General features: G+C 36.1%; 1 protein-coding gene across 9 annotated transcripts in view; it reads left to right on the forward strand.

Moving 5' to 3' along the window:
• THOC2 (THO complex subunit 2) overlaps positions 1-25893 on the forward strand; it is a 103533-nt gene that overhangs the window by 72882 nt on the left and 4758 nt on the right. For 3 of the 9 annotated variants that reach the window (XM_060291975.1, XM_030844917.2, XM_060291973.1), the window contains 18 exons: positions 928-1107; positions 1917-2081; positions 6160-6435; positions 7694-7835; positions 8293-8450; positions 9398-9526; positions 9890-10021; positions 10109-10293; positions 10796-10974; positions 11220-11322; positions 11995-12425; positions 12626-12684; positions 14105-14221; positions 19151-19288; positions 19611-19680; positions 19763-19920; positions 21824-21900; positions 22372-22417. In XM_060291975.1, coding sequence (XP_060147958.1) covers positions 928-1107; positions 1917-2081; positions 6160-6435; positions 7694-7835; positions 8293-8450; positions 9398-9526; positions 9890-10021; positions 10109-10293; positions 10796-10974; positions 11220-11322; positions 11995-12425; positions 12626-12684; positions 14105-14221; positions 19151-19288; positions 19611-19680; positions 19763-19920; positions 21824-21900; positions 22372-22399 — 2727 coding nt within the window. In that variant the 3' untranslated portion in view covers positions 22400-22417. The other 6 variants (XM_030844919.2, XM_030844922.2, XM_060291972.1 and 3 more) reach the window with 5 other exon arrangements.

The raw sequence follows: 25893 nt of genomic DNA on the forward strand, positions 1-25893 counted from the left end.
TTTAAAATCGCATCAAAAAAAATAAAATACTTGGGAATAAACATCACCAAGGAGGTGAAAGACTTATAAGCTGAAAACTACAAAACATTAATAAAGGAAATTGAAGATGATTCAAAGAAATGGAAAGATATCCCATGCTCTTAGATTGGAAGAGTTAACATTGTTAAAATGGCCATGCTACCCAAAGCAATCTATAGATTGAATGCAATACCTATCAAATTACCCATGACATTTTTTACAGAACTAGAACAAATAATCCTAAAATTTATATGGAACCATAAAAGACCCAAAATTGCCAAAGCAATCCTGAGGAAAAAGAACAAAGCAGTAGGCATAACCCTCCCAGACTTCAGACAGTGTTACAAAGCTGCAGTAATCAAAATGTACGCATGTTCATAATAAAGAATTTAAACAGCACATAAGTACATAAAGCTAAGTGTCAAAGCCATACATACCCTCCTCTTAAAATCGCCCCCACCTCCCTTTTAAAAATTGCGATATACTAGTTATTTTAACCTTTTTAAAAAAGCTGAAACAAAGTGTAAAAGACAGTAAGTAATACATCTGGAGGGAAATAAATATCAAATCTTCTGTGGTCCTTGATACCCCAATGGGCATAAATCTGACAGTTGTTGACTCTGCCCCACACTGACTAAAGGATAATCCTTTATAAGGGACTGCATGGTAGAAAGTGAAAAATATGTAGAAGTTTAAAGACAGTTGACAGTTATCTTTAAGCCAGTGACTAAAGCCAGTGGCAGTAATAGTGTCAGTAAAATAAATTTGTAAAGAGAGGGAAGGAATGTAGAGTGTGTGGGTTTGTTATCTTCAGGATTGTAACCAAACCCTTTCTGTGTTTTTTCTTCAAATCAGATGGCATGTTTTATGTACTGGTACACTGGTAAAGTTATGTCTTCTCTTTTGCAGGGTGGTTACTTTGGCCAGATAAGAAACACTAAAAAATCCTCCCAGAGATTAAAGGATGCACTATTAGACCATGACCTTGCTCTTCCTCTCTGTTTGCTTATGGCTCAGCAGAGGAATGGGGTAATCTTTCAGGAAGGTGGAGAGAAACATTTGAAACTCGTGGGAAAGCTCTATGATCAGGCAAGTTAAAGTGGCCTTTGTGTTTCTGTGGGTTTTTAAATCTTGATAGTGGAAAATATAGAATGTGATACAATTTGAAAAATGTCATTTTGCACATCATATATATATCATATGATATATATTATATACAATATATAATATGTAATTATATATATAATAGACATTCTGGAAATTGGGACTCTTTGCAAATTATGATATTTAAGAGATGGATCTAGGGGATATAATAATATGTATAATGTTTTCAGTTAAGTAGATAACGTCAAGTTGTTTGCTCTCATCTTTTCTGATCTCTGGAAATCTGGAATTTCAGCCACAACAAAGTAGATATGATCTTCATTTATAAAATATATTTAAAAATATTAAGCACCAAAACCTATGGTTAGCCTACAAGATGTGTTTAACTGTCACCAACTATATTACAAGGAAATAAAAAACATCATATTTTATAAAGTTTTCGACTTTTAAGGGCCAAGAAAATTGACTTGCATATACATAAAATTGTTCTATGTGATTTAGATAAATATATTCTGCTACTAAAGGTGGTGAACAATAGCTTGGAACTTGAGACCTTGGTTGACTATTAAAGTCTTAGATTAGTCAACTTTTCAGGACTTGGGTATCTTTTTTGTAGTATGATATATGATTAAGTTTGTAGATTGTCTCCAAAGTTCTTTCAAGTAGTAAAATTTGAATTCTTAATTGTTAATCAAAATATTGTTAAAATATATCTTAGTCATTTTGGAAAATGTTATATTGGTTTAGTAAAATGGTAGCACATTTGTGTTTTTTGTCTTATTTTTTAAATTTAGTGTCATGATACCCTGGTACAGTTTGGTGGGTTTTTAGCATCTAATCTAAGCACAGAAGATTACATAAAGCGAGTGCCTTCAATTGATGTGCTCTGTAATGAATTTCACACACCCCATGATGCAGCATTTTTCCTGTCTAGGCCAATGTATGCACACCATATTTCGGTAAGTATAAGTATCTTTGCTGCCATTCAGGAATGATTCCACATTACTACTTAACTGTTTTATTTGTAAATGCATTTTAATTTGACATAGATAGAGAGAGTTGCTCTTTTGTTAATACTCAGCTCTGTGCAGTGGGCAATGAAAATATCCCCTTTAAAAAGTAAGTCTTACTAGTTCTATAATTTTATTGTTACTACACCACCAGTTGTCCAAGTTGATGTCTTATGGGCCCTCTAGAACTATAGTTCTCCAACATTAGTGCAGCTCATCAGGGAATTATTAGAGAATCACCAAGGAAGCATCTTAAAAACTCAACCCCATGTCCATAAATTCTAATTTAGTAATTTGAATGGTACCTGGGGATTTTTGTTTTGTTTTTGTTTTTTTAACAAGCACTAGATGATTCTGATGCAGGCGAATGTGGTACGTCATTCTGAGAAACACTCCTCTTGAATACAGAGAATCCTGTTTCCTCAGTGACAGTATCACTGTCAGACAGTTGACTTGCTATTACGTACTGCCTTGAAAGAAATAAAGACTGACAGACTTAACCACCCCCAAACATTCTAAATACTCTTGCACTCTCTGTTGTGTAACTTCTAGGAAAGGTATATTCATGGCTCTTGTTTTATTTCTCTCCACCTAAATGAAACAACTGACAACAAACAACAACAAAAAGCAAACTAGAGCGAGCCCTCCCAAGCAGGGTATCCTGTTAGTGACTGTATTGAAATTCAAGTAAGGTTGTGGGGGAAGAGAAGACAGCCCTCCTTCCTTTTCTCTATCTGCCACCTGGACTCTTCCCTTTAAACCAGTTACCTCTAATAGGAATTTACTTTTCCTTTTCCCTCAGGGCCATGGTCAGTACTCTGTTTGGAAACTGTGGTACTTCCCCACTCTGACTGGAGCCCAAGCATATTCTTCATTTTTCTGTAGGCTTAGATTCTGGCCCTTCTGTTTATCTGTTGTTGTTTTTTAAGTCTATGCTATGCAAGGCTTTCACTACAGATTTTGAGGAAGATCTTGTTCCCTTATCTTTAAGTAGGCTCCCTTCTTGTTCCCAGTGGGGATACAGGGCTGTGTAGTAGAGTGGGGGAAAAGGTGCTGAGAAATTTGGGATCTAATTGATCATTTAATCAACCATCAGCTGTTAGTGTTTACATATCAACTGCTACAGTCTCACACTTACCCTCTAACAACTAACTAAATGTTAATTGATTCAGTTATCACTTGTAATACTGTGCTGTACTCTCTAGAGGGAAAAAGGGAATAAGGGAGTAGGATTGGGCTGCTTCTTCTCCTTTAGACTCTCTCAATCCAGAAAATTGTTATGCTCTCTTTGTGTAGTTATGCTTTGTGTTGTCGCCCCACCCCACAGTAGATCAGTCTCAGCTATACAACAGGGGACCTGATTTCTTGAAGGACTGAGGTGGGAGAATTGCTTCATCTCAGAAATTCTGACCTGCCCTGTGCTATACTGAGAAGTGACACACTAATCAGCGCTATTGAACCCTAGCAAACAGGAACACCTGGTTGCCTGAGGTTGGCTGAACTTTTCCAGGTCAGAAAATGGAGCAGGTCATTCATACCAACAGCTACTTTTTCCGTAGCCTGTGTAAAATATTGTGTCTTTGTCATTTAAGAGATAAAAATATCTAAACAAAGAAATGTCATTTTCCTTTCAAGTTTGAGGAGAAAAACAGAGAACTATACAGAGGTGGCTATACAACCAAATCAGGGGTAGGCCACATGCCACCCTCTAGAAAGGGAATTCCTCGGCAACCTTGGTTACACTGGATTGGGCATCCAGGCTTTCCTAGGGATCCTTACTTTTGCCTCTTGGGTGAAAGCCCCTCTTGAAGAACCTTTGATGAGAGAGTATGAGTATTAGAGGGCTGCTAGGTCCCTTCCATAAATTGACTATTGGCAGGCTCTCATGGGAATAACATTGTTAGGCCAAGAGCTTTTTGAACAGTAATTAGAAGTACAGCGGGGAATTCCCTGGCGGTCCAGTGGTTAGGACTCTGCACTTCCACTGCAGGGGGCATGGGTTCGATCCCTGGTTGAGGAACTAAGATACCGCATGCTGCATGGCACGGCCAAAAACAACAAAAAAAAGTACAGTAACAGTGGGTATCAGTTCTATTCCGTAGGTCTAGTTCCCCAGGTGACTTTGTAGAGCTGTTATACTTATCTACTTGACTGAAGATGTGAGCTTGAAGAAGGGTTAAACTGACTTTAGGCAAGGAAATATTTGTCCTAGGCAAATATGCAGTATAGCTGTCTTTTCTGATCAAGCTTTTTTTTCAACTAGATAGGAATGAGGGGGGTGCCTGGAAATAGAAGTCACAGATTCAGAACCAAAGGATTAGGGAGACTGGGGCTATTCTATAACACTGTCATACCTGTAACCTAATTTTCAGTTTTAATTGCTGAGAGCCACCTTGCAGCACTGGTCTAAAAGAAAGGCTTTTCCCCTAGTTCATATTCTGAATATGACCAAATCAGGTAGATAAGCTATCTTATTTAGGTAGTTTCATCACTGTTTTATTCTGTGTTTTGTTAGAACCTCAACAGCTGTCTTTCTGTTCACATAGATTCATATTAGTTGCCTTCAATAGGACCCACCCTCAAAAATTTAAAAGCCTTTCTTATCCCAGCTGCTATTCTCTCAGGTCTCTGGTGTAATTGGACCTCTCTCCTAAGTAATGTTCTTTATATTTATAGCTTTGCCACCTATGTGGCCTCAGTAGTTACCAGCATGCTCTCTAAAATGGGGAAGACAGGAGATAATTTTTCCCACTTCTAAAGTAATTGTATGATTCTCAGAGCCTGTTTGAGATACCCTGTGGAACAAAGAGTACTTGGCATGCCTTCAATCCAGTGAGCCTGGGGTATGGAGCGCTCAGGAGGGACGGCAGCTGGACTGTAGGAGCCAAGACTCTTTTTGCCTATCACGATGCAGAACTGGAAGTGGGACCTTTGACTTCAGACCTTCTAGTTCTGGGCTCCATGTTTAGCACAAACTGTAAATGATTTAAGTGCTTTCTAGCATAAAGAAGAAGCTAGTTTTAGATCTCCTCTTAGGTTCATCTTCAGGGATGATGCCTAACCCAGACAGTTTTCTGGGTGAGAGCTCTTTCGTCTCAAAGAGACTGAAGGACATGAGATAATAGCAACAACTCCACTTTGTATTGTTTTCTTTTTTATGTTTGACACACATTCTATGAACTAATATGTAGTCCCTCCCATTGTACTAACAGATTCTTTTTCTCATACAATTAAGGGTATGGCCTTCCTCTGACTCTTCCCCCAAATTAGGATAAACCAATCAGGCCAAAAAAAGCTGTCGTTTAAGTCAGTTCCCACATGCTTTAAACTCCAGTATACCATAGCCATTCAGAGAAAATCATAATTTAGCTTAGCAATAGGGTTACCAGTTGGTCCTGGTTTGCCTGAGACTTTCCCGGTTTTAGCACTACAGTCTTGCATCCTGGGAAACCCCTCAATCACTGGAAAACCTGGACAGTTGGTCCCCCTACTTAGCGGTCTTATGGTAACGTTCTCATAACCTTTCTTTGTGTTGATCCAGCTTCTTAATTGACAAATCGTAACAGATGATAGGGGCTACATGTAGTGATAAAACATTCTGTTTTGGTTGGCTGTTACTAGTTCCATTCTGCCTCTTTACTAGTGTTAAGACCCTCTACTTGGTTCCCTTGAATATCTCAAAAGCAGGAGTGGAAACCCTGCATGTTCAATCCTTCATGCAACAGCAAGAGAGAGTAGGGTGGGGGAAATGGACAGGGGGCCCACATACCCTATTCACTTACTCAACAGGTCAGATGCAATAAGAATCTTTGGAAAAGCTCATAGTAAGCACACAGGGCTAAATATTGAAACAGCTTCCAGGGATGATTTATCTTAAAAGAAATGTTGTTGGTAAGAAATTAGAATTCCTGCAACAGTTTTGATTGGTCATCTTCTGATTCTTGAAAAGGGAACCTAGGTTTTTATACTATGAAAATCAGTGCTATAAATTATATTGTATGTGTGTGTTTTTACTTTTTATCTCCAGTCAAAGTATGATGAACTTAAAAAATCAGAGAAGGGAAATAAACAGCAACATAAAGTTCACAAGTACATTACATCATGTGAAATGGTGATGGCTCCTGTCCATGAAGCAGTGGTTTCCTTACATGTTTCCAAAGTCTGGGACGACATCAGCCCTCAATTCTATGCCACATTCTGGTCATTGACAATGTATGACCTTGCAGTTCCACATACCAGCTATGAACGGGAAGTCAATAAACTTAAAGTCCAGATGAAAGCAATTGATGACAATCAGGAAATGGTAGGTTTTTGGTCTAGTAGCTCAAGTACAATAACTTCATGGTATTAATTCAACATTATCCATACTTTGGAATTGTATTAGCTCAGGTTCCTATCTTGTTGTTACACATAATGTTTTTCTAAGTGGGTTTAGAGGTTATCCTCTCCATGGGTGGGGCAGGGGCTTGGTGAGTACGTGGAGGTTATGACCAATCAAAAGGTATTTGAGGGCTGTGTTAGCAACTTAAAATAATCTACTTAACTCCAATTGCAAGAGCAATAGGAATTCCCCAAAGGAGAATCCTTTAGGAGAAAGCTTTATTGAAGAGGTGAGTCTTGAACTGGATAGGCCTTGAAGATAGGTTAAGTTTGGAAATATGGAGGCAAATTGGTGACTGTAAAGCTTCAGCAAAGGTATGAAGTAGTCTGAGGTTTAAAGAGACCACTTTTACTGTGGCGATTGGGCTTAGTGATAAATTTGAAAGGTTAGGTTGGGGCCAGGTGATGTAGAGCGATGAAAGTTAGAAAGGAAGGCTTGAGGGACTTCCCTGGGGGTCCAGTGGTTAAGACTCTGCGCTCCAAATATAGGAGGCCGGGGTTTGATCCCTGGTTGGGGAACTAGATCCTGCACGCATGCCGCAACTAAAAGTCCACATGCCGCAACTAAAGATCCCGTGTGCTGCAACGAAGATCCCATGTGCCTCAACTAAGACCCGGCGCAGCCAAATAAATAATTAGTTTTTAAAAATGCACTTAAAAAAAAAAGGAAGGCTTGATAAAATTGAGAGCTATTTTAGATTCCTCAGTGGGGAAGTGATAATGGTAAAAATGGTACTTTAGGCAGATTGCTTGTGACGGTGATATGAAGGATACGTTTGATAGGGCAAGGGACTGGCATTAGGCGGGAGACCAACTAGGTGGCTTTTTGGGTAATTCATTATGAAGTACTGAGAGCATAGACTATGGTGGAGGTAGTAGGAATGCAAAAGACTTGTAAGCAGTTAGAATATTGGAACAGAGAAGGAAGGATCAAAGATGATTCCATGCCTCAGAGTAAAAGTACCAGTGTTGAGAAGGTATCCTGTTTTGATAGTGTACGAAGACTGACTTTGTCTTGGATTTGTTGAATGGAGGTCAAAGCACATCCAAGTGGACTCCTAAACATCCCTGTTGAAGTAATTAGTATAAGATATCAGCATTTATCTCCTCAAATTTTTTAATTAAAAGAAGGAGAGGTAATGTGCCTGTAGTTAGAAAAGTATCCAACTTATACTTTGTAGCCTCCAAATAAAAAGAAAAAAGAGAAGGAGCGATGTACTGCCCTTCAGGACAAGCTTCTTGAAGAAGAAAAGAAGCAGATGGAACATGTACAGCGAGTGCTACAGAGACTGAAACTGGAAAAGGACAATTGGCTTTTAGCAAGTAAGTTGTTGGAATTGTTACATTTCTACCACTGCTACATTAAAAAAGCAAACTTTTATAACTTTGGAGGTATTGAAGTATATTATGTTTGTATTTCAACTCAGTGTTCACTATCCCATTCTTTGGTTATTCATTAACGCAGAGTCGACTTCACATGTTCACTGAAGGAACAGATTTAATTTGCTGGTGAAATTAATTAACTTAAAACTACAATATTGGCAGCTTATCATTCAACTTTTCTGTATAAAATCTTATCTCTGGAGAAATTATAGGTAGAAAAATGTCCACAGAGTGAAAATGAAAGTCTTATCCCAGGCATGACCTTTTGGTTACAAACTATAAATAGTTTGTGGTTTTATATCATTCTCTACACTAAAGTTTATGTTGTCATGTTTAGTGGCCTTGAGGCACTTGAGGAAGAAGTTTACCACTTAATATATTCTTCCCTTATTTTTAGAATCTACCAAAAATGAGACCATCACAAAATTTCTACAGCTGTGTATATTTCCTCGATGTATTTTTTCAGCAATTGATGCTGTTTACTGTGCTCGTTTTGTTGAATTGGTACATCAACAGAAAACTCCAAATTTTTCCACACTTCTTTGCTATGATCGAGTAAGTTCTTTTTATTGCAACCTTTAAAAAAAAGTCTCACACAAAGATAGCTAAACATTATATATAATCTATAGAGGTATTATTGTGTGTGTGGTTAAAAGCATGAACTCAAGAGCCAAGTGCCTGAACTTGAATCCTAGCTCTGCTACTTTCTAGCTATATGATCTTTGGCAAGTTTTTTTTAACCTCTCTGTGCCTCAGTTTTCTATCTGTAAAACGGGATAATAGTACCTGCTTCATAAGATTGTTATGAGGAATAAATGAGTCACTATACACAAAAGCACTTTGAGTAGTGCCTGATATATAATAAGCACCCCTAGTTAATCCATTAACTCAACATTTGGGTTTATATGTTTGTCATAATAGGCAGAACTCTCTTCTCCATTTTTAACCTTCACCCCCTCAAGAAGCAATGAAAAAGCTTACACTTTTGCACATATATAAAAGCAGGGATGCTTTTCAATGTGGTCACATTCACATATTTTTGCATCTGGCTTTTTTCATAATAATAAGTTGCTGCATTTTGTGGTCTAAAAACATGACGTATGTTACAGCCTCTCAGCTGCCTATTTCTAGTTTCTATCAGCCTCGCCTCTGCTTACTGTCCCCTTAACCCCAGTAATATCTATGGCTAAGTCTTTGTTAAATAAGTTACGTTGTAATAATAATGATAGTTTTTTTCTTCCCTCATTGTAAATCCGCTTTCTTTATAAAAGTGGTTTTTTTTTGTTGTTGTTGTTGTTATTGTTGCTTTATGAATGTGCTATTTCCTCACAAAAGCCAGAATCTTTAAAGGTCTCTGGAATTGTGAATATAAAAGGGGAAGATGCATTTTGACTAAACTTACCTGTTTAGTTTATTATGATTTGCTATTACATGATCTTTTAATATTTTGAACTAATTTTGACCTTGATTTGTTTTTATTTTTCACACATTGTTTTCTGTAGGTTTTCTCTGATATAATTTACACAGTCGCAAGCTGTACTGAAAATGAAGCTAGTCGATATGGGAGATTTCTTTGCTGCATGTTAGAGACTGTGACCAGGTGGCACAGTGATAGAGCCACATATGAAAAGGTATGACAAATACTCTTACATTTTACCCATTTACCATGTATATAATGACCGCTTCCAGTAAGCTCTGGGTTCAGTTTTAAAAGGGAAGCTGAGTTTAAGATTCAGTTGTACAACAATGTTTAAAATTTAAGCACAATTCATTCATTATTAAAAAACATGCTATATTTTTATCCTATCTCAAACTGACATTTCAAATTAATGTCATTGAATAAGGTGGATCTTTCTGTGAAAACTACCTATCATTGAAAATACACATTATATTTTCACATGGAATCATTAATCTAGTCTACTTAAGTTTCAGCTTCTACTATTTTGGAGGACAGAATTTTTCTTTAAAAGTGACAGCCTATTTTTTGCCCTTAGGAATGTGGAAATTATCCAGGATTTCTTACTATATTACGGGCAACTGGTTTTGATGGTGGAAATAAAGCTGATCAATTAGACTATGAAAATTTTCGACACGTTGTACATAAATGGCATTACAAACTAACCAAGGTAAGAAAAAATTGTATTTCTCAAAGGTGGTTTTTTCTCTTCATACTTATACTTTTTTAATAACAGATCTTAAAATGTTTGTTGTAGGCATCGGTACATTGCCTTGAAACAGGCGAATATACTCACATCAGGAATATCTTGATTGTGCTAACAAAAATACTTCCTTGGTACCCAAAAGTTTTGAATCTGGGTCAGGCTTTGGAAAGAAGAGTGCATAAAATCTGCCAAGAGGAAAAAGAGAAGAGGCCAGATCTATATGCATTGGCTATGGGGTAACACAATTATACTTTAATGTGATTTATGAGACTAGATTACAGAAGGATTCTGAAGACTTTAAAATGTCTTACAGTGTTGAAGTTTATCTTCTGCCTTACTTCAGGAGATTATGGGAGATTATGCGATCATGTTCCCACAGGCTGGTGAGAGTTGTCACTTCTGATTATCAGCTTCCGGTCTATACTGGATGATAGTTTCAAAAATCATATATAGTATATCCTGGTTTGGAGGAAATGTAATTTTATCATCAGTTGAGTTATCAAATCTTCAATAGTGGAAAAAAGGCATTTTAGTTGAAGGATTAGTTTACATTGAAATTTTTAAGAAAGCATCTAGGTTCTCTTATAAAGACATTCAGGAACTTACTGAAAATTAATATTTTTTATTCTCTGGAATCAAGTAGCAGAGTGAATAACTTGCTAATTTTATTCTTTTAAACCCCATGTTTGTGCCTTTTGACTTGTATTTGTATATTTAAACACTTTGTGCGACTTTCAGCTACTCTGGGCAGTTGAAAAGTAGAAAGTCATACATGATACCTGAAAATGAGTTTCATCACAAAGACCCCCCTCCGAGGAATGCAATTGCCAGTGTACAAAATGGGCCTGGCGGTGGGCCTTCTTCATCGTCAGTAGGAAGTGCATCTAAATCGGATGAAAGCAGTAATGAGGAGACTGGTATGCTTATTTGTAGAAATTTATAAGTAATACATTTTGTTTCAGCAAACTGAAATGTTTTGTATCACATGACAAGTAAAATGCTGGCTTAGTGTTACTTTTTTAATCCCTAAGTAGGAGTACGTAACTGTCAAGAAGTGATCAGCCCTTTGTTTCTTTCTATCTAGTCTCTAATCATTTTGCTGTGCAATTGTAGCTTATTTACATCTAGGGGCTTGTCAAATAAAACCTTACCTTTATTTCAGATAAATCAAGGGAGAGATCTCAGTGTGGTGTGAAAGCAGTTAATAAAGCTTCTAGTGCCACACCAAAAGGGAATTCAAGCAATGGAAATAGTGGCTCTAACAGGTAGGAACACTGTGCTGTATGTCAGAATTCTGAATTCTTACATGATTAAGCAACCTCATTAGACATGAATGACAGAGGGTGATAGATGAATACTATGGAAGTCATTTTTGTTGGACTGAGAAATTTTGTCTATACTGCTGTTTTGATGATGTGCTTACCATTCTCACATTTTGTATAATGCTGAGACTGACTTTGTTTCCTCTGCTGGGATATGCAGGGGAATGTATGTGGTGAAGTTAAAAAAAAATTTTAGGATTGAGTGTTTGCTGTGTACAATCTGGGTAAGAATAATTAACATGAGAGAAGCCTACTAATTTAGACCAGTGGTCCATCCAGCCAAGTAATCCAGTTCCTGATGGTAGCACCCTTGGTTGGCTTATGGGATAGTTTTGGGTTGTTACTTTGTAATCCTCAAAGGTTATGAACATGTACAAAAAAAGGGCCTAACATCACTTTAATTATTCTTTTTTAATCTGCTATTTGTGAATTTGGTTATTATTTACTGGATAAAGAAGTACTTGCTTTTTACTTGTCTTAAAGTTGTCCTTTAGTTTTTAAAGGGCTACTCATAGTTCTAGAATTTTTGAAGTCAGTAAGAAACGCTTTATGATTTATAACATTGAATGTATTTTATGACCATTTGTCTTAAAATGTCATGTTTTTATTCTTAAGCAGCAAAGCTGTTAAAGAAAATGACAAAGAAAAAGGGAAAGAGAAAGAAAAAGAGAAAAAAGAAAAGACTCCAGCTACTACTCCAGAGGCCCGAGTACTTGGTGGTAAAGATGGTAAAGAAAAACCGAAGGAAGAACGGCCAAATAAAGATGAAAAAGCAAGAGAGACGAAGGAAAGAACACCTAAGTCTGACAAAGAGAAAGAAAAATTCAAGAAGGAAGAAAAAGTTAAAGATGAGAAATTCAAGACCACTGTCCCCAATGCAGAATCAAAGTCGACTCAAGAAAAGGAAAGAGAGAAGGAGCCATCCAGAGAAAGAGATATAGCAAAGGAAATGAAATTAAAGGAAAACGTTAAAGGAGAGAAAACACCAGTTTCTGGGTCCTTGAAGTCACCTGTTCCCCGATCAGATATTGCAGAGCCTGAAAGGGGCAAGTTTGATTTATATTTGTTTACCTTTGGTTGTTGTAATATAAAGTTGGTTCTTGTCTTGTTATTATGGCAAGTTATCTAGGGACTTTAGTAGGGGGAACTAATACTTGATAACCTTAGAAGTTGGTGATTTTTTTTTAAGTGTGTGGAAAAAAGTGGAAACATACCTTATTGTGACTATTTCTTTTCATCCCAACAGAACAAAAACGTCGCAAAATTGATACCTACCCTTCTCCATCACATTCCGCAACAGTAAAGGTTAGTATAGCCTGAGGAAGGCAGCGTCCATGTTAGGCTCACCTGTTTGGAATACGTGTCCTGACTTCCTTCAAGTCTTGTGCCAAGTATTCACTGGAGCCACTGGAGGTTTTATGTTGCATTAGAAAATGAATTTTTTACATATTGGTGGACTGATATTTTTTTCCTATTGAGTATTTTTCTTATAAAAATATTAAAACTTCAAGGACCTAGCACTAATTTTGTAGTGTTTCAAAGTGCAAGAGAAATTTTACCCAGAAGTGCCTCACTGCTTTACGCAGTCTTTTTTGGAGTGCAATGGTAGCTACAAGCAAATGAATCTTTTCAGCAGAATGAAGCCTATTTTTCGGCATAAATATTGAAGAATATATAGCACTGAAGACTTCCTGGATGATACAGGATAAACAAGATACCTCTGAATTCATCAAGCTTCTTGATGAGCATCATACCGATGTGTGCCTTCTAAGAAGGAGTCTTGAAAGGAGTTCCATTTTAAAGTCTCCTTGGTGATCAGTTCTCCTGTAGTTGTGTATATTCAGTGAGCATGCAGCTTCTGTTGTATCTTCCCTTGGAGGTTTGTTTATACCCATTGGGTTCCCAACAAGTTGAACCTTGCGTTACGATAAAAGCAGATGTGGCATCCAATTCTACCACCCAGCAAAGAGAAACCCCAGGCATTCAACTGCAGCACAAAATCGTGGGTGTAGCCTTCTTGAAGACTCAGGGTAGCCATTCCTTGCTCCATATTTAATTTTAATTCTAAACTCATCTAATTTCATGGAATCTTTGAATTTGCAGTACGTTGAACTTTTAAACCTGTAAGTTAACTAATTCTTCATCAAGAGCACTGTGGTTGAATACCATAATTGATTTCATTTTCTTTCTTTTTTTAAGTGCTTTTTTTTGTGGGAGGTATGAGATTCACTGTTAGAGGCACTTCGCAAAAAAAAAAAAGTGATTACTCTTTTATAAATACATTTTGTTTTCTTGTTAATGTAATGCCACTGAGTTTTCTGGCTAGGATAAAATGTGTATATATTTATGGTGGAGTCACAAGTAAAGGAAAATTTGAAACCTCCCTATTAAAGAAAAACTATGAAAATATAAGGCAATATTGTTCTTCCACAGTGACCTCCACTATTTAAAACTTTTTGTGGAGAAAAAATGTTTTGCTTTCTTAAGCCTTTTACCATTATCTGTAGTTTAAATGCAGTGTTATGAAAAATGTGGCATTGACATTTATTTTAAAGTTCTGAGCAGAGAAAGATTTTTGTTTATTACAATGAGTACATATAATTTAGTTTTTTTTAAACATTACAATTCCATTACATAGTTTTGCTTTTGTTTTTTACTGTTGATATTCATATAACAATGACATCACGAGATTTATCCTCACAAGAAGTAGCTGGTTTATTTCCAGGTTACAGCCATACTTCCCAAAGTTCCTCTGGGTTCTGAGAACTATGCCAGCTCACCTGTCATCTCCATTCATTTTCTACAGGACAGTCTCATCGAACTCAAGGAGTCTTCAGCAAAGGTTTGAGTCTTTTAAAATCATCATGCCTAAGTAAAACAAAGAAAAATTCTTTACTTCATTTATTGAGTAGGTACCCTCACCCTAGTAAATTCAGTAAGTTAGTGGAATAACCTTTAAAAATACCTATCACAAACTGAAACAATGGATGACAATGGTCCCTTTTAATGAAATTGTTATAAAATGTGTGTAATGTGGCAACCTTTCTATAATCTCTCCTTGCTGTTATGCATTATCCTTTTATGCTTCAAAATCTGAAAGTAAGTTTAAGATTTGAGGAAGGAGTTGTTGGTTTCTTTTGAGGAGTAGGCTTATTTAATTTCTCAAAACAAATCTGTCAGGCTGTTTTCTAACTTTTTTAGATAACCCAAAAGGCCAAAAAATATATCTGATGCATTCACATAACTGTTCTAAAAACTGAGCCCATCTTAACCCATAAAAATCTTTATATCGCCTCTGCTGAGCTACCTTTTTGGTAGTTGTAGCATATTATCAAGAAGTATGGTTAATGTAAACTAATCATTCTCCTGGAGGGGAATACTCAACTTGATGGTTGTGTTTACATGTCAGTATTAATTCTTGCCTATTACTCTACTTTCTTGAGGATTCTGCTACTAAAAATCATGTGCAGTTTGTGTATCTTATTACAGAGTTCATTCATTTCATGGTTATAGTTGAATTGTCCAATGTTCATGTTATTTTGTCTTTATTATTATAAAATTTGTACCCTGTTTCACTTTGATTTTCTACTTTGCCTCCTCTTATAGCTGCTAAGTATGATTCCTTACTGGTGGACCAGTAAAAAATGATATTTTGAAACAAAGCCAGTTGACAGTACTAACTGCTTTTAGAACTGTTAGCTTTATAATGAAATGTCTGTGGCTTTTGGGCAAGTAAGCACTAATTTTTAACAGTTTAGATTAGCTGATGTGCCTGTGTCCTAAAATTATAGCATTGTTTTTAGAATATACTGTATTAATCAAAAGAGAATCAGTTGAACTGTGAATGCTTTCTTTTAAAGTAAAACTTTTTATTTGCTAAATTGAATATGTATTCCAGTATAGTAGGTTTTCATAACCAGAGTGGGATTGTGTATGTATGTCAGTCTTAACCATCAGTGGCTTGTGTGGACTATTTTAAATTCATGGGTTAACAATGTTACCTTGTGAATATTTATTTCCTGAAACATATTTTGAAGCAGTTGAAAACCTGCTGTTATAGTTAACTGGATTTTCTAAGCAATGATGAAGATTATGGTTCCTTACATTTGTGAAAGCCTTTTGAAAATAAAACATATGAGATAAACATATGTTATCTCATCTCATATTCATCACAGTGCTGTGAGGTAGGTAGGGCAGGTGGCAGTGTCTTTTTTAACAAATAAGAGACTAAAGTTCTTGATCTTTTCCCAGTGGCATATAACTTGTTAGTACCAAAACTTGGACTAAAATTAAGGTTCCTCAAGTGTTCCTACCACAATGAAAACAAAAATTCCAAAAAAAAATATGGTTCCTTGATTCTTAGCACCCATTTCAATAGTAGTTGAAAGGGTTCTTAACTTCTTTCGTGTGTTTGTCTTATTTTTTAAATTACAGTGATCCCCCCACCCCGCTTAAAAAAAAAGGATGGTGATTTTGTGGGCATTTAAAATTCAATGGATTTATTCCACATTCAACCAGAAAATTTTGAAAATGGCATATGAATACCCTTGTAAAAATTGCAACTCATACCACTTTTCAGATCCTTAGTGCTTAGTATGGTACCTGGCAATATGATTAGGTATTCAGTAAATATTCGAAATGAACTCTTATGCCTTTGGACTTGGTAAAGCATAGTAGTTGATGTTGATTTTTTGTGTGTCTAAGAAAGTTTAATAGCATATGAATGTTTTAGAAAAAAAATTTCACTGGACTTTGCTCTCTAAAATTAATGATCTATAATTTAAACTTTCTGTGGTAGCTTTTACTTTTTAGAGGATTTGAAAGGTATGTGTCTATTTTTTCAGGTTACTTTGTCATCATACATATAAAAATGTTTCCCTGCTCTAGTTTGACCTTTTAGCTATACTTTGCCCCTAGGATCCTCCTTTTTACTAAACTAGTTACTATTTTCACTTTGTAATACACATGGACTTGGCTTTTCAAGTGGGATTCTAGTTTAGTGTCCAAATCTTTTCTGTCAGTTCACCTTGCTCCTTTTTTTTTTTTTGCGGTACGCGGGCCTCTCACTGTTGTGGCCTCTCCCGTTGCGGAGCACAGTCTCCGGACGCACAGGCCCAGCGGCCATGGCTCATGGGCCCAGCCGCTCCGCGGCATGTGGGATCCTCCCGGACTGGGGCACGAACCCGTCACCCCTGCATTGGCAGGCAGACTCCCAACCACTGCGCCACCAGAGAAGCCCAAAAGCATGCTCCTTTAAACCAAGCTTCTCTGTAGTTTCAGAGGGCAGCAATAACCACCTCAGTAAAATTCAGCTTTTAATTCTGTTCATCATCTTAAAACAAGGATTTACAACCAACCAAACCTGAACCTACATGTGAGGCCATCTTTATATATTGTATCCTTAAAAGGGTCAGTGTGGCAGTGGTCTCTTAAACAGAATTTGAAGATCAGTCAAATTGTTTTTTTGGATCTAATGATCTCAATGTCAAGGATAAAAGCCAGTAAAAAACAGGATCCAGTAGTATCAGGAATAAAAGTAAATTAAAAAAAACCCAAATCCAACAACGCTACATGCAGATCAGTTTAACAAATCATTAATTTTATTCATCAAACACGTATTGAGTACTCACTATGTGTACAAGACACTAGGAAGTGTGTAAAAGTAGAAAAAGCACATTAGCTCCCCTACTATCCTGTAAACTATGTTATGGACAAAAATAAATGACATGAAATTAATTGGGAATTCCTGCCACAAAAAAAAGGTTAATATAAAATAAGAGTTCACTGGACAGTGATTTGTGGAGTTGAGGGAATGTTGAAGTGCTGATGGCTTTCGATCTGTCTTTGAAGGCAAAGTAGGAGTTTAAGAGATTAAGATAAAAATGAGCGACCGTTCTGGTGAAGAGAACTGCTGGGAAGCACAGGGTGTTAGGGAGCAGCGGTAGCCGCAGCCTAGAGTACATTGGGTCACTCCATAGTAGGGTAGAATTGTGCAAGGGTTGTGAAGAGCTTGGAATACCCAAGCTAAGGAATATGCATTTTATTCCGTACTCAATGAGAGACTGTATGTTTTTGTGGAAAAGAGTATTGTGATCAGAACTATTCTTAGAAGGGTAGAAAGAAGGAATAGAATTGGTACATTTCTAAACTAAGAATTTCTAGGATTCCCAATTCTCTGCAATACAGAATTCAAGTTAGGTACACTTAAAAACTTCATTCTTGTGGAGGGGTGTATGTGTGTGTGTGTGTGTGTGTGTATGTATGTGTGTACACGTGCTTATTTGTAATCACAAACAAAAAAAATTTTTTACTGGAAGAATTAAGCAATACTTCCCTAAGATAAGTCTTCTTTGAGTATTGTAATAACATATTACTTTCTTTGTCTTGTCAGTTTCATAAATAGTATTGACTTAAGATGTGAATAAACCTCACAATTAGAAAATATTAAAGTGTCATTTAGGGCATATACCCAGCAAGAGTACCTTTTGGACAAGCACTTTATGGTTGTTTCTCATTCTCTTGCTCTTTGTTATTAATAAACATTTTGTCTATTTCAGTTGATCATCAACTTTTAAACATTGAAATTTTAAAGAATCTACTTATGCATTGCTATGGCAGTATTTCTGAGCAAACTGAATTGAAAATATTTGGTGGTGTTAAAAAAACAAGTGTTAATTTAATTCTCAAACTGATGGCTGTCTTTTTTCATGTATTCCTTTGAATACCAAAGGATTTCTTTGTGTAAAAATATATGACTTTTGACTCACTGTTCTTTTCATTCCCAAGTTATATCTAGAATTGTGTAGTTATGTAATGAGTTATATTCAGTATTCTGCTGCCTAACATTTTTAATGTCTTAAGTTAAACGTAAGCTTGTAGCACAGTTATAAATGCCGTAAGGTTAGGTGTCTTATTATTTCCTTAATATTTTGTTTTAGAATGGATTTCCATATTTACAACTTGCATAAGTAAGGTTACCTCTTAATTATTTAGAATTAGCATATCCTTGATCTTTGGCTGTTTTATTGTCTATGGGCCTTTCATTGGAGAAAGAATAGGTAAAAGAGAATATTGGTTTATCATTTTTCAGTCTGAGTTGTTTTATCAACCTTAACTGACAATATGGCTTTCTGAGCTATTTAGAACCAGTAAGACAAATTTTACAATCAGTTGTGATTATTTGACAGAAATTGGAGCGCTTTTAGAAGTAGTGAATATGCAGCCTTTATTATAACAGTATTTAGGATAATCTATGCATGGTATACACTGAGGCAGAAAAGACTTATTAGTAAAGTCAAGGCTAGGTTTTATTTTATACTTTTGCTCACTGTCATCAATTGCTTATCAGTGGATGGTAAAACTATTTTAAATTTCCATGATTGTGTAGAGGTTTGTATTTTTTTGTTTGTTTGCAGTAGAGAAAATTCAGTCACTATTTTTCACATATGGACTCTTGTAATAATGGTGGTTATGGGTCTTCACAATAGAGCTATATAAGGAACTGTAGCTTGTGAATTTACTAATAAAAATCTCAGTTGAGGCAGAAATGAACTGGTTGAGTTAAAAAAATGATAATTTTTATAAGGTCAAGAATTGAATTCTTTGCGTAATTTGTGCCATGCTCTTTTATTTTACCTCTCATAATCCAGACAGCTGACCAGTTTTGACTTTGGGTCTACTACCAAATGTCTTTCATTAAATAAACAATCAAGCAAATGATGCCAATACTGGAAAACTAATAATCTTTAGTAATATTGCCTTAATTTAACAGCTCTACATTAATCATACTCCTCCACCACTGTCCAAGAGTAAGGAGAGAGAAATGGACAAGAAAGATTTGGACAAGTCGAGGGAAAGATCCAGAGAAAGAGAAAAAAAAGATGAAAAGGACAGGAAAGACCGGAAAAGGGTTTGTAATTTTTTAAAAATTAGTTTGGAAAGCTCATTATCATGTCCAGTAGTGTGTTTGTTGCCTTTTTTAAAGTACTAGTTTGTTGCATGACAGTCTATTATTTAGTGTTTTAACTGGTATTTTCACTGTAGTCAGTAATAAGGATCTTCAGCCTAATAATCTCTACCAGCTCTGCTTGTCTTTCATGTCATTTTACCAAGTATGTGAAAGCACCACAGATATTCTCCAATGCTAGTTACTAGCTATTCTCTTCTTGTATAAAAGTAATACTTTAAAACAAAAACTCTTGATCAATGTAGTTCACAATTCTTGGTTCTAGGATCACTCAAACAATGACCGAGAAGTGCCACCGGACTTAACCAAGAGGCGGAAAGAGGAAAATGGAACAAGTAGGTAGACTTATTAATACTTCCCAAGCAGTCATCAAACTGAATTGGAAAAGGCTTTCATGATTCTCTTTTATAATTTTAGTGGGGGTTTCAAAACACAAAAGTGAGAGTCCGTGTGAGTCTCCTTATCCAAATGAGAAAGACAAGGAAAAAAATAAGTCAAAATCGTCAGGCAAAGAAAAAGGCGGTGACTCATTTAAATCTGAAAAAATGGATAAAATCTCCTCTGGTGGCAAAAAGGTAAATTACAAGAACAAAAAGAACAATATACTTTTTCTTAGAAAATCACCCATTAGAAAATTTAGCAAATACTGAGGTTTTTTTGTAGTCAAGTAGTCTTTTGTTAATTATTTGGGGGCAGGAAGAGGAGGCTTTGGGGGAGGGCAGGTTATCTTGGAGAACTTGAGCCAGTTCAGTCCCAAATTACTGGGAGGGTGGAATTAGTTTACCTCTGAAATTCCCTTCCTCTCCATTCCACTCCCAGCTACTTCTTTTCATTGAGTTTCAGCCTTTCTTTTCGTGTTTTCTTTTTTCTCTGACAACAGTTCTTTTAGTTTCTCTTCATTCATGAGGTTAAAATATGGTCGCATGTATTCTCCCTGATCATCACACTGTTATAAAGTCTTTATTAATTCTGATTTTTAAACACATTTTTATAACATTTTTTCCTAATAAACTTATGTGTTCACAACTCATATTTGATTTTAAAATTAAGTATAGTGTGCATTCTCTTAGATACTAATGGATGATAGAATACATCTGATGCATCTGCCATAAAGTAAGCAAGCCATTACTAAAGTGTAAAGTGTTTACAAAGCATCATTATGATATATATTCAACATATATGCCATATATTCATAGTTCTTAAAAGCAGTTTTGGAAAATTATAAGGTGATCGTTTTAAAAGGGAGGCTGCTCCTTTTAAATAAGTATTTTTTAAATTGAGGTAAAATTCACATAAAATTAACCATTTTAAAATGTACCATTCAGTGGCATTTAGTATATTTGCAGTGTTTGCACTCATCATTTCTGTCTAGTTCAAGAACATTTTCATCACCCCAAAGGGAAACCACATACTCATTAAGCAGTCATTCTCCATCACCCCTTCCCCACCCCCACCCCCCGGCAACTATGAATCTGCTTTCTGTCTCTGTGGACTTATCAAAAACTTTGGCTGTTTCATATAAGTGGAACTGTATTATAATGTGGCCTTTTGTGTCTGACTTCTTTCACTTAGCATAATGTTTTTGAGATTCTTCATGGTGTTACATGTATCAGTACTTCATTTCTTTTCATGGCTAAGTAATATTCCATTTTACGAATATACCATACTTGTTCATCCACTCGTCACTTGATGGACTTTTGTCTTGTTTTCCACCTTTTGGCTATTGTGAATTGTGCTGCTATGAACATTGGTGTGTTGCTATGAAGTATTTGTTTGAATACCTGTTTTCAATGATCTTGTGTATATACCCAGGAGTGGAATATCTGGGTTATATGGTAATGCTATGTTTAGCTTTTTGAGGAACCGCCAAACTGTTTTCCACAGTGGCTGCACAGTTTACATTTCTACCAGCAATGTATGAGGGTGCCAATTTCCCTACATCCTTGCCAACACTTGTTATTTTCTGTTTCTGTTTTTATTTTTATTTATTTAGTTTTTATTGTAGCCATCCTAGTGGGTGTAAAGTAGTATCTCATTGTTGTTTTGATTTTGTATTTTCTTAATGACTAATGATGTCGAGCATCTTTTCATGTACTTGTTGGCCATTTGTATATCTTCTTTGGAGAAATCTATTCAGATGCTTTGGCCATTTTTTAATTGGATTGTTTGTCTTTTTGTTGCTCAGTTGTAAGAATTCTTTACGTAGTCTTGATATTAGACACTTATGAGATATATGATATGCAAATATTTTCTCCTGTTCTGTAGGTTGTGTTTTCACTTTCTTGATAGTGTTCTTTGATGCATGAAAGTTTTTACTTTTGATGAAGTCCAGTTTTTTTCTTTTGTTGCTTGTGCTTTTGGTGTCATATTAAATAAGTTTGAAGAAAAATTTATGACTGGTGAGTGATGAAAAGAGATTTTGAGCTGATTTTTATATTTGGTTTTCCCTTCCCCAACTAATTCCACCATTCGTTATAGGAGTCCAGGCATGATAAAGAAAAGATAGAAAAGAAAGAGAAACGGGACAGTTCAGGAGGAAAGGAAGAGAAGAAACAATATCCTTTTCATCTTATTGATGTTTTTAATCAGTATAATGGAAAGCTTTGATACTGGTCTTATTTAGAATTGTACCCTAGTATGTGGTATGTGGTCTAAATGCTCAAGGACTTACTACCTTTTAAATGGTCTCTCCAGTTAACCCTCTCAGATGTACAAAACGTGGAAATGGGAGACTTGATTGTTTTTTAAACTTCTTTGGTGACTGAGATTGTTTTATGCCATCAAGGGATTTAAAGTCCCTCTGGCTCTACCACCGAGAGGAAGAAAGGGAACAGAGGGTCCCTTGGGCTGGGGGCATGGGGAGTAGCAGGGCAAGATGATGTGGCAGATGAGAAGAGCTGGTAGAGTTTGAGGCTACCAGGCTGGTAAGAGCCAATTAGGCCTGCAAGCTGAGGGATTATACTAAAAGATGAGACAGCATTCTTTTTTTCCCCCCAAAAGTTGTTTTCCCTTAATTTGTCATCTACTCATAAGTCCTCGGACAAGCACAGATAATGAAGACTTTCAATCAAGGTGAGTGTTCTCTCACCTCTTTTCATTTAAAGATAGAAATATAAAATGAGGTCTGATAATGTTGAAGAAACTAGATCCATTTTGCAAGATACAGCTAGAGTTTTTCACCTAAATATAATGGTCAGGTCTTTGGGTAAAGATGCGAGACAAGATTCCCGGTTATTTTTAAGCTGTTTTCATTTTAAGCTTGCTGTTAGCTATGCCTTTTTTTTTTTTTTAAAGCACCAAGATGTATTTAAAAACATCTGGCTTTCTCTTCACCACTCATTCCCATCTTCTCTGGATAGTTACTTTTTTAAAGTACCTTGTAGGTGATGGTGGTATCTGCATTTTACAGATGAAGAAACTGAGACTCTAAGAGGTTAAGTAGAAGAGGGTGACAGAGATATTAGCTGACACACCAATATGCAAACATAGGTCTTCTTGCCCTTCAGTGTTCTCTGATCTTTTTGCCTTTCATGCAGACACGTTATCCAGAGTTTTGTTTTAAGTTTCCTGCCTCTCTTTCTACCACTGCCCATGTTTTGCAAAGCCAAAAATATGGTCTGTGCTTTTAGTTCTGGAATTTAAAATATGCAACTTTGTTTTCAAAGTAGTTATGCCTTATGTGAGATTTTAAAAGTGTTTTATCCATCTTAAATAAATTGTATGTGGACGGACTGTTCAGAACCTTAATATAATCTTTTCTGAGCACTCAGATCATCACTTGAATAGTTATTGTTTGGTGTGATGCCTTAGGATTATTGAGGTGTATGTAGGATGATTTGCCCTCTACATTTAATGGTTTGAGATGGCTGTATTAGAAGTTGTTGAAGAATCAACAATTTTCTGGTTTCCATATTAGCTGTCACTTTTTAATGATATCAAGTATACTTGCTTTCTCTACCCTCCTCCTAATATTATTTGCTGCTTCTAATCTTCTAATGAAACTGGATAGATAGCCAAGGCGGTTTACAGTTGTTTAAGAGTGAGAAATGTCTGAGAGCCTGTTTTGTATAAAGGTGTGAGCTTTAGAGTATGGATTTTGTCCTGTTTATTTTGGCTGCAAAGCAGGGATTTGAGGTTGCCAGGTAGGTAACTTCTTGACAAATAGTGTGCTTTTTCTGTTCTGTTATTTTGTGCTTGTTATCTAAGTATTACAGAAGGGTGGATGAGAATTATGAGAGAGCATTTAGAATTCAGTAGATTTTTTAAAATTAGAAAGATTATAAAAGAAATATTATTACCTATTCTTAAATTCTAGCCATTGCCCACCCTAACCACTAGCTGTCTTCCCCAGTGAACCATAAACTCTTAATCTTCTTTTTTTATTCTTCACCATAACCTTTGTTTCAGTTTGGCATTTTGCTTTTTACTTCTTGCTTTCACCTGGTCCCCTTATTAAAGAAAACAAAAACACTCTGCCTCTTATATCTTCATTAGCAGTGGGCCAGTCATGGTCGTCGACAATTTCATTGTGATGTTGGACATCTCTCTTTACTCTCTTCTTGGGTAGACTCTTTGTGAGGCACCGGTTGATTTTTTCCCTTTTTTTGGGCTGTCTGTGGCTGCCTTCTGTTGGATACCTTCTAGGGTTGGTCAAGTCTTTATGTGGTTCTTCCTTTTCATTTAGAGGTCTCATCATTTCTTATTGGCACCATTTACCTTTAGGCTACTTCAAATCTGCTGCTCCCTGCTCCCTTTTTAATTTATTTTATATTCTACAGAAAGGAGAACTGCTACACATGTCACATTTCCATGAGTCAGAGATGTCATTAATTGTAAGATTCATTGTTGGTTTCTAGAACTGTTTTTTGAGAAAAGTGGATAGAGAAATGACATTGATTTGTATGTATCACCTTGATTTCAAAAACATTAAAATGATCATGTTAGAGTTAAGAAAATACAATATATAAATGTGACCCAGATTAAATTCCTTCCAGAGTCTTCTTTTCCTGTTTCATAATGTTTTGTTGCAAAATCCTTTTTGCTTGTTCTCTGTATCTCCTGTTACTCGTTATTGCTAATGTCTTCGTCCAAATTCATCTACTCTTTCCTTGATTTAGTCTCTTGAACACTACTAGCTGCTTTGCCTTTAACTGTTTCCCCTAGTTTAATCTTCAAAAATTCCTGTCTATGAAAAATTTCCACTTAGAAGCATTCTTTAGCTTCGCAATTGTAAATTGATATGTGTGGTCCTCAATTCACTGAGTTCAGCTAACTTTTGAGAGTCCTTTTGTGAACTAGACACTGCTAAACTGAGACTTGCTTCTAGGTTTTGAGAAGCTCAGTCTTCTTGCACTTTGATTCTGGATTCTTGGCTCTTAATTTCAAAGAATATTAGCAATTAACTCTATCCTATCCATCTGCATTTGTAGTATACTACATTCCTATTCTAATACTCCAGTGAAGCCTAATAATATATTTTACAGGTCTGTCTCTCACCTCTGGTCTCTTACGTGTAACCTAACTCTTATCGTTTAAACCCAGGGTTGCAAATTCTCAGCCCTTAGGCAGAATGTGGCTTATTAGACATACCTTCTTGGCCTTGCACAATATTTAACATTAAAAAAAAAGTTGCCTTTAAAAATCAGAAGAGTTGACAAAATCCAAATTTCATTTTCTTTTGAAGAACTGGAACATCTGGCAACATTGTGTCCTGATTTCTGCATGGCAACAGTCAGCTAGACCTGCCTAGGTGCTTGTTCCCCTTAAATAGAGTGGGTCTTTTTTTGTAGTTTACCTCATTCAGGCCCCACCCAGCTCACTTCCATTTGTTTCCATTTTATAGTAGCCCCTGTAAGCAATCGATTTTGTAATTCCTGTTCTGAGCCTTTCTTCTTCAGTCCATACTTGGAAACTGACCTCCTAACTGCTCCAAGTTTGCTTATTTTAGGAATGTGTTACCATGTTGAGACACAGTCCTAGATGCTGGTAATAATATGTGTTGGAGTAGGAAGTGTTCAATTAAGTATCTTCCTCAGTAGTTTCCCATTGCTTACACGTGTGTGTCAGCTTGCCTATAGAGTCCTAGTCACTGATTCCTATGTATATATGAATGTGTTACATATCCCTCTCCTTAGATTGTGGTCTTGTTGAAGGCAGTAACTTCATCTCTTCCTTCTAATCAAACAATCAAGTATTTTTCTTTATTACCTGCTATGTTTCAGATACTCTTAACTTTACATGGAGAGCTATGTACTGGAGTATTAACTATATCTCTTTGGAATTGAGGAGAAACATCACTGACTATTTTTGCCCCCAGAAGAAGGTTCAGTGTATTTATAGCATTTGATAGTATACTGTTTAAGAAGTTGCTTTGTGTGCTGCAACATATTTTTTGAGGGCAGGTTTATTATACTTTCATCTGGGTCTGTATGTAGCAATCATTAAATGTGTAAAAAAGTCTTGTTAGGAGATTGAAATGATAGACCTAAACTATTTTTCTCTTCATTATCATCCTTTAAAGTATCAGTGAGTTCTGTACACTGATATTC

Source organism: Globicephala melas, chromosome X (assembly GCF_963455315.2).
Source record: "Globicephala melas chromosome X, mGloMel1.2, whole genome shotgun sequence".
NCBI classification, from domain to species: Eukaryota; Metazoa; Chordata; class Mammalia; order Artiodactyla; family Delphinidae; genus Globicephala; species Globicephala melas.